This window comes from Molossus molossus, unplaced genomic scaffold (genome assembly GCF_014108415.1).
Source record: "Molossus molossus isolate mMolMol1 unplaced genomic scaffold, mMolMol1.p scaffold_m16_p_12, whole genome shotgun sequence".
NCBI classification, from domain to species: domain Eukaryota; kingdom Metazoa; phylum Chordata; class Mammalia; order Chiroptera; family Molossidae; genus Molossus; species Molossus molossus.
Genome location: NW_023425347.1, coordinates 103209194 through 103219981, shown reverse-complemented (window position 1 = coordinate 103219981; position 10788 = coordinate 103209194). Strand labels below are relative to the sequence as shown.

General features: G+C 66.0%; 1 protein-coding gene across 1 annotated transcript in view; it reads right to left on the bottom strand.

Moving 5' to 3' along the window:
• Positions 1–4680: 4680 nt before the first annotated feature.
• The window catches only part of MEGF6 (multiple EGF like domains 6), a 33349-nt gene continuing 27241 nt past the window's right edge, over positions 4681–10788 (bottom strand). Inside the window, exons 22-35 of the mRNA XM_036256850.1 lie at positions 10659–10787; positions 10249–10377; positions 9921–10049; positions 9689–9817; positions 9397–9528; positions 9135–9263; positions 8556–8684; positions 7464–7592; positions 7225–7353; positions 6847–6975; positions 6634–6762; positions 5981–6109; positions 5271–5315; positions 4681–5088 (exon numbers count right to left, since the gene is read on the bottom strand). Coding sequence (XP_036112743.1) covers positions 5000–5088; positions 5271–5315; positions 5981–6109; positions 6634–6762; positions 6847–6975; positions 7225–7353; positions 7464–7592; positions 8556–8684; positions 9135–9263; positions 9397–9528; positions 9689–9817; positions 9921–10049; positions 10249–10377; positions 10659–10787 — 1685 coding nt within the window. The 3' untranslated portion in view covers positions 4681–4999. The remainder of the gene's footprint in view (positions 5089–5270; positions 5316–5980; positions 6110–6633; positions 6763–6846; positions 6976–7224; positions 7354–7463; positions 7593–8555; positions 8685–9134; positions 9264–9396; positions 9529–9688; positions 9818–9920; positions 10050–10248; positions 10378–10658; position 10788) is intronic.

Here is a 10788-nt window from a genome sequence, read left to right as displayed (position 1 = left end):
GCAAGGAGGAGTCAGACTGCTTAGCCTGGAGGAAGGACGTCCCAGGATGCTGGGGAGGGCGGCCACCAGAGGCTGTTGGGGATGGCTGGTCCACCTGTGGAGGGCAGGCTAGGCGAGCTCAGATCCTTCCAAGTAGGATCAGGCCCAGCCTTGCACCAGCCCTCCTGTCGCAGGTGAGGAAACTGAGCCCCAAAGACCCTTGCTCACGTCAGGGTCGCGGGTTTGCTGGGAGACATCAAGGCTTCCTAGAATCCCAGTCAATCCGCGGCTGAGCACCTTCCCGTCCTCAGGGACAGGGAACCTAACTCAAGGCTGTGTGTTCTGGTAACCTCACCTGAGGACATGCTCACTGAGTTTAGAGAAAGGAAGGGAGAGAAACATCAACAGGAGAGAGACCACCGATTGGTTGCCTTCCGTACATGCCCTGACCGGGGATTGAACCCACAACCTTTCTGTATACAGGATGACACTCCAATCAACAGAGCCACATTGCCCAGGGCTCCAGTAACCTCATTCTTGCTCCTCACCCCAACATGGGCTTAGGATCTAGGTGCCACTCTATGCCCACCATGCCCTTGGGATCAGGCCCCCACCCCCACCTCTCCAGGGGACTGGGCTCACCTTCCTCAACTCCCCCGGTGGCCGCAGGGGCACTGTGCCAAGCTCCAGGGTTCGAGGCATGGGAGGCCTCCCGACTGTCCACACGGGACCAGAGCCTGCAGGTCCCCATCCCCCAGGCCTCAGTAGCAGTCCCCAGGCCCCCCGATTTGGGGCCCTTGGGAGTAGAGCCGTTCGCCAGTCGAGTTGGGGTCGCAGGTCTCCGCTCCTCCATCTGTACCCTCGCTGCCACAGGGTTCCCGAGCCGCACCCACTTCCTCGTCACTGCTGTTTGCCACCATTCCCGAGAGCAGACCCTCATCCCCGTTGGACACCCCAATCCCTGCCCCGTCACCTGTCTAGCCCGTCACTGGATCTGACCAGACCGGATCCCGTCAGACGCGCACACTGGCTGGAGGGGGCGGTCCTCACGCCCAGGCCCCGGGAGACCCCTGGACTTGGTGGAAGTCCACACATCCCTCTGCCTGCCGACGGGCCAGGTGTTTACAGCGTCCGTTGCCCTTTGGGTGGCATCATTCTGTTCTCCAGTCAGTATGGCCAGTGTTAGACGGTTGGTTTGTGTAACTTCCCACGTTACACACCCGCATGACTTGGTGGCCCACCTTGGCTGGTGCCTATCAGCCCTGCAAGTCTGTCTGTTGGCCCTTTGGGCTCCTCCAAAGAAACAGCCCATCCCTGAGAACCAGGGCGGTTTGTGTCCGCCCCAACATCCCACAGACCCTCACCCCTCGTTTCTGGCCTCCCCAGCTCTGCCGGGGTGGAGGTGGTGACAGGGACGTCCATCCGATTCTCCACCGTGAGGGAATCTTCACTTGTCCCAGTGATTCCAGAGCCCCACGCAGGTCCTGCCCGGTGGCCCGACTCTCAGCAAGCAGCCCGAGCTTTGCAGACGCTGCCCCCTAGCGGGGAGGCTGTCCCACCAGGGCGGTGGAGAGCCATCGCGGACAAAGCGAGGAGGAAGGGCAGCAGCCCGAGGTGCACCAAGTGGGCAAAGCTTTGTGTGGATAGACCTGAGCCCACTGGTTTCTCCAACGTGCAGGGGACTCACGACACCTCACTGTCACAGCCCCTTTCTGTCCAGATCATCTGCTTTCTTGTCTCATCCGCACACCCGGGCACATCTGACGTCACCTGTCCCGGCTCTGAAATCGAGTCTCCTGGCTCAACTGGATGCTGTTTTAGAATGTGTCTGCCTGAGGAGCTAACATGTTATTGGGGATTTCTGTGTACACATAACACGCCGGTCATTCTCTTTTCTTGTGCTGTCCCCGTGCTGGGGACGTTGATGGAGGCCTAGTGAAGCGAGCTGTTTCCCTCGAAAGTTTTGAATAACCCTACTGGGTAAGTTCCCGGCGTCTTTCATGAAAGCCAGATCGACCACCTGCACCAGCACTGTTCCAGCTTCACAGGGGCGGGGGAGCTTTGACTGCTCTCCGCACTCACTGACGTTCTGGGTTTATTCAGGTTATTTCTACCTGCCCCAATCCTGACATGTTGTATTGTCCCCAAAACGTATCAATTTTTTCCAGTGTCCAAATTTTCTGGTACACGGCTGTTCGTATTATTATTATTGTTGTTTTGCTTTACATTTAGAAAATCAATATTCTCGCTAGAGTTTTTTTCTTATTAGTCTTCAAAGAAATTTTGATTTTGATGAATGTTTTATCCTCCTTCGGCTGAGTATAAAGTGTATATACGTATATATAAATATGTGCATCCATGGGTGTGATATATAAGATATAACGTGTGTGAACGCTTATTAAAAGTTCATCATCGCTTACGTCTTTTTGCTTAACCTCTTGGTTTTTGTGCAGAGCACGTTAAGATCACCCATGATAGCCCGGCCCGTGCGGCTCAGCGGTTGGAGTGTCGGCCTGCGGACCAGAGTCCTAGGTTCGGTTCCTGCTAAGGGCACGTACCAAAAGAAGAAATCACCCATGATAGCCCAGCCAGTGCGGCTCAGTGGCTGAGCATCGACCCCTGCACCAAGAGGTTGACGGTTCGACTCCCGGTCAGGGCACATGCCCAAGTTGTGGGCCTGATTCCCAGTCGGGGGCATGCAGGAGGTGGCCAGTTGATGTCCTCTCTCATTGATGTTTCTCTCTCTCTCTCCTTTCCTCTTTAAAATCAATAAAGAAATTTTTTTTAATAAAAAATAAAATCACCCATAATAACTGTGTTTCTACCCATTCTATGGCCATTGCTGTTGAGTGCTGAGCCCGACTGTAGTGTGTGTGTACGTGTGTGTGTCGGTACAGTCCCTGAGGCTGAAATTCCCGCACAGGTCCGGGTCCGCTGCGCGAGCGTCCGTCTATGCGCCCGGGGGTCTCTTACAGTGAAATACTGCTGAGCGATGTTGACCCGACGTTGACCGCAGTCCAAGGACCTGGTGTTGGATCATTCGGAGCCATTTCCATTATGACTTGGCCATCCATGTTCTTCTTCATTGCGCTATTTTTCCTTCTCCCCACCTGCCCATGCAGAGACGTTTCCTCCAGGTCCTTTGGCAGTTAGACACCTTCAGGCCCCTGGTGGTGGCTACGCCTCTTGTCACAATCTGTCCACCGGCAGGGGTGACTGGAGCGAGCACATGCGGGGGGTGGGGGGGAGCAACCGTCTGTAGTTTCAGTTGTCAATAAACAGGAAGGTTCCTCTCACTCACTAGGTTGGAGAGTGCGGCTCACTCGGGCCCCCACCCCCACCCCCAGGCTCTTCCTCTCCCTGCTGGAGCCCCTGGGGAGCACCGCGCAGGGCGGGTTCCTGTGGGGACCCCCGAGGACGGAGCCCCCCGGGAGCACGGCACAGGGCGGGTTCCCGTGGAGGACCCCCGAGGACGGAGCCCCCCGGGAGCACGGCGCAGGGCGGGTTCCCGTGGAGGACCCCCGAGGACGGAGCCCCCCGGGAGCACGGCGCAGGGCGGGTTCCCGTGGGGACCCCCGAGGACGGAGCCCCCTGAGCCGGGCTGAGCTGTGGGGTGGTAGTTCAGCAGGACGTCAAGTTCAAGGTTCACATCTTAAACGTGAACAGAACATCCGAGCCCCTGTCTTGGAGCGTTTCCGTTGCCAAGGCTGAGGCCGCTGACTCGGCTCCTCTGCTGGGCCTCTCGGAACCGCTCTGCGCCGTCAGCCTGCAGAGGGCCCCTGGCCGGGCCTCTGTGCGTGCACTGTGCGCGCGCAGCCCCCTGCGGGAGGCGTCCACCTTCGTCCGAGCGCGCTCGCTGTGGCTCCGCGCCAGGACTTTCCTGTCCCTTAGAGGGACGCGCACCCTCCCTCTCCGTGCCGGGGACCCTCCCTCTGTGTGCCCTCTGAGCCTCCCGCTGCCTGCGGGGCCGTCCTGGCTGGGGTGTCCGTCCTGGCTGGGGTGTCCGTGCCGCCGGCCCGCTCAGTCTCCACGGGCTCCTCTAACCGCCTGGCTCCTCCCCGCCCCCGCCCGGATCCTCGCGCATTTGCTGAACGCGTGGCTCGTTCCTCTGGCCGCCTCTGGGGCCCGTTTCCCTCCGTGTAAGGGGCGAGGCTTCCCAGAGCCCTCCACGGTTTGCCCCACGAGGTCCTTTGCCCTTGGGCTGGCTGCTGGCGGGCGCGGGGACGGGGCTACGGCTCGGACCCTGTGCCGGAGTGACGATTGGGTCCGACCCTCTCTACTGGCCACGCCGCCCCGTGCTGTTCTCTCCTCACCACTGTTTCTGGGCTGAGGGTAGGAGGGGTCAGGCCGCCCCCACACCACCCCTGCTCTCGGGCCAGGCACCCCATCCGCCCGCAGGCTCTAGGACCAGCTGCTTCCCGGGTGTCGGGCGCCTGGCTCTAGCAGATCCCTCCGCCGGGGCCGCCCCTGCTGTCCCTCTAGAGCTCTGGGTACACCCCAGCTTTGCTTGTTGGTACCCCACTGCCAGGGAGGAGCAGGGCACCTGTCGGGCCCCCCTGGTCAGGGGAGACTCCTGTCCGCGGACCCCCAGGCCGGCGCACCCCCCGGGCCGGCGCACAGAGCACACACACGGCCTCGAGAAGCGGCTGCGCCTTTCTTGACTCACTGGGTTCCACACGCCCCTGCCCCGGGCCCCTCGGAGCCGCGCAGTCCTGAGTCCGGCTTCCCGGGGCAGGCAGGAGACAGCACCCATAAATACCATCCTATAAACACGGCCGGGCGGCACCTGTCCCAGCGCCTAGCACCAAAGAGCCTGCTGGGCGGGCAGGGCCCCACCTGCACCCGGGGGGCAGGAGCGCGGGGCCCCTCGGCCAGGCCAGGCCACCCGCCTGGGCCAGAGGAGCTGGGCCCGGCGGAGCCTCCCTCCCGGAGGCCCGAGGATCCTTGCAGAGAGGAGGCGCAGTAGTCCACAGCCCTCGGAAACGAGAGCGAGCCGCAGTCCGGGCCCGTAGCGTCCTCCTCAGAGCCCCTGGGTCCCCTTGGTGGCACCGGGAGGCGGCCCTGCTGGGGAGCCGGGCGCTGGTCCTCCAGGGGCGCCATGTGAGGCCGCTGCAGGGACAGGAGGAAGGAGGGTCGGCTCGGGGCGGGAGGCATCACCACGTCCTGCCTGCTCTCCGGCTCCAGCCTCCCCTCCCGTCACCCCCGGGGCGAGTCTCTGAGGTTCCCTCCTCTGGCCTTAGACTGCTGCTGATGCACCAGTGACGCCACCAAATGCCACCCAACCCCCTTACCTGGGCCCAGGGCTGGGGACAGGATCCCAGGGAGCTGGGGCCCACCTGAATGAAGGCAGACAGTCACGTTAGTCCCCACTCTGTGGACAGCAGTAAGGGGACTCCAGGCCTGCGAGGGGGGGGGGGCTCCTATGCAAATAATGGGGCCTCTTCCCCTCTCCTAATGAGTACTCCCAGCCCTGCCTTGTCCAGGCACCATTGGGGGGCGCTCTGGGCTGGATGTGGGGGAGGGAACTTCACTACAGACCTAGCCAGGTCCACTCCAAAGCAGGGGGACACGAAGCCCTGGCTGTCTGCCTTCTCCCAGGGCCTCAGGCAGGCAGTACCCCACCCCCCTCAAATGTCAGGCCTGCCCAAGGCGGGTCTGGTCCCGTGGTGCAGTACCACACCTGACCACCAGATGCCGCCACAGCCAACATTATGTCCGCACAAGCGGGGTAAGGTCGGCGGCAGCGCCCAGGCCCTGGCCCGTGGGGGAGGAGCCCGCCCTGGCCAAGGTCTGGTGCTGAAGCTGGTGGGCTGCCTGGGCGTGGCAGCATGCCAAGTCCTGCTCCAAGGTCCCGGGCTGCAAGGTTACGCTTGCCCATGGGAAGCCATGGGAACCCCAGAGCACCAGGATAGGTCAGCTCTGCACGTGCAGAGGACGGGCCTGGGCCCGGGGCTGGGCTGAGAGCAGTGTCCCGTCCACTCTCCCCAAGAGCCTGACTCACCCTGTCGGCATGTGGGCCCTGTGTAGCCATCCACGCAGTGACACCGGCCACTGACAGGGTCACAGTCGGCGCCACCCCCGCAGTCACAGCGCAGGGCACAGCCTGGCCCGAAGAAGCCCCCTTTGCAGTCTGCGGGGGAGGGGCAGAGGGGGCGCCTGAGTGCCTTCCTGGCCGCCAGCCTGGGCCCCCTGTGCATGGGGTGGGGCAGGGGCAGAGCCTCCAGCCTGCGTCCCTGCCCCGGGTAAGCGCTCTCACGGGAAATACCAGGTACCAAGTACCTGCCCACAGTCCCAGAGTTCCTGCCCACCCCCCTGACAGTGAAGGGGGGCCTGGCGGTTGGGGCTGCACCCCCACAGCAAGACCACAGACAGGATGGCCCCGCCCATCCCTGCCGAGGAGTGCACTTAAGGTCTCCTCCCACCCCACCGGGGCCTCTTCCCATGACCTCAGCCTCCACCCTGGGCAGAGGTCACTCCGGGAACTCTGGGGTGACCTGAGGACAGGTGTGGCCCTGACAGCTAGGTGCTCTGAGCAGGTGACCCTGCAGAAGGCTGGGGACAGGGGCGCAGCACAGGCGGCTAGGCCCACGTGATGGACACTTGCCCCTGACAGAAACCCACAGTTGTGCCCCACCAGGGGGACCGCAGACTCACCCAGGTCACAGGCGGCCCCCATGCGCCCCGGGGGACAAAGGCAGTGGCCGCTGACAGGGTCACAGGTCACCCCAGCCTCGCAGTCACACCGCTGACGGCAGCCCTCTCCAAACCAGCCGGGCTCACACCCTGGTGGGGGTGGGGTGGGGGTGGGCTCAGCGTGTCCCCCGTCCCACGCCGACTGGACAGGGCCAGGGTGGGGGGGGCACTCACCCCTCTCGCAGAACTGGCCGTGGAAGCCAGGGGGGCAGAGACACTGGCCGCTGACCGGGTGGCAGCGGGCTCCATGCTGACACCCACACACCCCCTGGCAGCCAGCACCGTGGAAGCCAGGGGGACAGGCTGAAGGAGACCGGGTCAGAGCTCCTGCCTCAGTTTACCCAAGTGGGCAAAAGACTGGGTTCAGGGCTCTGGGCTCCCCCTTCCTCCCACCCAGGCCCAGCTCCCCCATCACAGCCTGGGCTCCGGCAGGAGGTCTGACCCCCCTGCAATCTGGGGCCAGGCCCTATCGCCCCCAGGAGCCCAGGTCAGCCCAGGCCCGAGGCGGCGGGAGGCGTGGACGCCGGGCCGGGGTCCCCTCCCCGGACTCACAGTGCTCGCAGGCCTGGCCGTAGAAGCCGGGGCCGCAGCGGCAGGCGCCCATGGCGGGCTCACAGGTGCCGTTGTTGCGGCAGGAACACTCCAGGTGGCAGGAGGCACCGTAGCGCCCGGCGGGGCAGGCTGCAGAGGGCGGCGGGCAGGCTCTGTCTCGGGGCAGGGGGCACACGCCCCTCGGGCCCTCGCCTGACCGGGTGACCGGGAGCCGACCCTCCAGCCCGCTGGACACTCACCCCGCTCACAGCGCGGCCCCGTCCAGCCCAGGCCGCAGGCGCAGCTGCCGTTGGTGGGGTGGCACAGGCCCCCGTTCCTGCAGGCGCACAGGTGCTCGCAGCGCGTGCCAAACCGGTTCTGGGGACAGTCTAGGGACAGACGCCGGACACGACTTGGAGCTCTGGCCCCGCAGATCGCTCATTCATTCGACAGCAGTCTCCCAGGGCCGCTCAGGGCCAGGCCGCACCCTGGGCACACACGTGCCAGGGAGGACTCCGCCCACGTCTTGCCCCTTCGTCCACCCTTCCGGTCAGCAACGGCCACGCCTGACCCAGAGCCGAGGCCAAGTCAGGGGGAAAGGGGCCAGGGTCCTCCAGGGCCTTCGAGTGCCTGCCCAGCCGACGGGAGAGGTCAGGGAAGCCTCCCTGGAGGTGGTGGCACTCTGCACAGGTGCCTACTCCAAGCCTGAACTCCAGACGGCCACGGCTGCAGTCCTCGGGGGTGAGGATGTGGCCTGGCTGGAGCCAGGTTCTGGGGCCTCTGCCCTCGGCTGACACAGGAGGAGGCCCAGAGGGTGTCACCAGCCCCCCTCAGAGGACCAGAGGGTGGCAGGGGCTAAGACCTACCAGAGGGTCAGGCTAAGGGCTGTGGGCATGGCCGTGAGCTCCACACCTGTCCCCAGGGCCGTCCCATTTCTCCACCACGGCCTGTGCTCCAGCCCCTCCATCAGGACCCCAGCCCCTGGGCCCAGCAGCAAGGACCAGAAGGCCCCCATTCCCAGGAGACCAGCCAGGAGCTCCATCCTCAGACTGAACAGCCACCTGACGCCCCATTTTACAGGGCGAGTGGGACCCTGTTCAGTCCCCCACTGGACACAGGGATGGGAACAGGTCACTGGACGGCCTGAGGCAGGGGCCATGGTGAAGGGAAGGCGTAGGGAGGTGTCGACGGCCCGCTGACCCGAGCGGACACCGCTGACCCCGGGGCGCTCAGCAGGGACAGGGGGTCCACAGAGGCCACGGGTGTGAACGCGCCACGAGACCCACTGCGCCACCCGTGGCTGCTGGAGTGACACCCGGAGATGCCCAGGCGGCAGCTGGGCGGACACTCACCATGCTCACAGTGGGCGCCGGTCCTCCCCGGGGGGCAGGTGCAGGTGCCCGTCACGGGGTCGCAGGTCGCCCCCTGCCCACACCTGCACACGTGGGCACAGCCAGGGCCAAAGCGGCCCTGTGGACAGGCTGCCAGGAGGAAACAGGAGGGTGGTCGCCCCCGGGTGGGACCCCTCCTCCTCCGCCGGGTGGGGACAGAGTGGCAGGGAGGAGCCCGACAGAGCACACTGCCTGCCCTGCCCCCGCCCCGCCCCTCTGACATCTCGCAGCCCGGGAGGTTCTGCGGGGAGCTCGGCTGCGACTGTGACTCACTGGGCCCCGGTCCCACCCCACCAGCTTCCGGGTGGGTGGAAAGTCCCCGACTTCGGGAAAGGCCCTGTTCTCGGCAGGGTGCCCGCTGGCCTCACCGCGGTGTCCCAGCCTGGTGGGCATGAGCTGGGGAGGGCACAGCACACAGCCTGCAGGGACCCTCCCAGCTTCGCCCAGCTGGGGCCGCAGGAGGGCCAGGGAGGAGGGTGGTCAGGGGCTGTCCTCCCGCAGACGGGGGTGAGGCCCGCCCCCCAAGGCCCAGCCACTCACTGAGGCTGCAGTCGGCCCCCAGGAAGCCAGCCGGGCACGCGCAGGCCCCCGAGGCCGCGTCGCAGGAGCCCCCGTTGAGACATTCACACAGCTGCTCACAGCCGGGCCCAAAGCGCCCGGAAGGGCACCCTGTGGGGGAGGCCAGCCGCCAGGGGCCGAGGGCTAAGGGGCTGGGTCTGCCCCCACGCAGAGCCCCGGCCCCCGCCCTGCACCCACGCGGCGGCCTCCCCGAGGACGGCCCCGGACACCTGGCAGCACTCACGTTGGCGGCAGCCGGCGCCGTGGTAGCCAGCGGAGCACACGCAGGCCCCCGAGGCAGGGTGGCAGGCCTGGTTCTTGCTGGGGCACCGGCACTTCTGCCCACAGTTCTCCCCAAAGGTGCCAGGCCGGCAGGCTGGGGTGCAGGTGGAGGGGTCAGTCCTGGCCCAGCCCCGGAACAGGCTCCCAGAGTCACCCCCGTGGCACCCTCTCGGCATGAGATTCTGAGGCAGAGCTCGGGGGGACATGTGGCCGGAGCCACCCACTCCCCCAGGCCCCCCGACTCGGTCACCTACCCTGCTCACAGCCAGGCCCAGTGGAGCCTGGGGGACAGCCACACTCCCCAGTGACGTGGTGGCAGGGGGCATCGGGCGGGCACAGGCAGCGCCGGGCACAGGCATCTCCGAACCAGCCACGCGGGCAGGCTGCAGGGAGGGGGAGCTGGGGGGAGCCCTCGGCCAGCGCTGGCCTGCAGGGCCCCCAGGGTGGAAGGCGCCCCACCGGGTGCGGGCAGGGCTGGGGGCTCACCACTGTCACAGCGCACGCCGCTCCATCCTGGGGGACAGAGGCAGGCCCCCGTGACGTGGTGGCAGCGGGCTCCCCGCCGGCAGGCGCAGCGCTCCTCACAGTGAGCCCCAAACGTGCCCTGGGCACAGGCTGCAGGACCAGACGATGGGCGGTCTGGGCCAGCCGAGACCCTCTCACAGGGGACCCTGGACCCCAGACAGCAGCCCCGCCCCCGACGTGGCACGTGACCTCCTTGCTGAGGACCCACAGCTGGAGTGGGCGGAGGCCACCCCTTGTGGGCAAGCGGGGCAGCCGGGCCCTCTGCACGGCCCCCCACCATCCCACTCACGGCTCTGACACTTGTCACCAGTCCAGCCAGCGGGGCAGAGACAGCTGCCCGTGTGCGGGTCACAGAGGCCACCGCTGAGGCACCCACAGCTCTGCTGGCACCCAGCTCCGACGCGCCCTGGGGGGCACTCTGCGGGGTGCGAACGGGTGAGGCCACCTCCGGGGGCAGGGCTACGACCCTGGGACCCACCCTCACCTCCGCACCAGAACCCCGGGTCCCTCCCGTCTCCAGGAAGGGGAGGTATGGGGGCTGGTCACACTGACGGCCCGAAGCCACAGCCAGGACGCTGTCCCCACCCCAAGCAGAAAGCCAGCTTTGGCCACAGGGAGGGGCTGCACCGGGCCCCTGGGGCAGCAGCCCTGGCTCCACAGAGCCCGGGGTCCCGGCCCGCCTCGGCCCGCCCAGCTCACCCTGCTCACAGGCCAGGCCGGCCCAGCCCTCCCTGCAGGTGCAGTGGCCCGAGGCGGGGTCGCAGGTACCCCCGTTCCGGCAGAGGCAGGCGTGCCGGCAGTTCTCACCGTACAGACCCGAGGGGCAGGC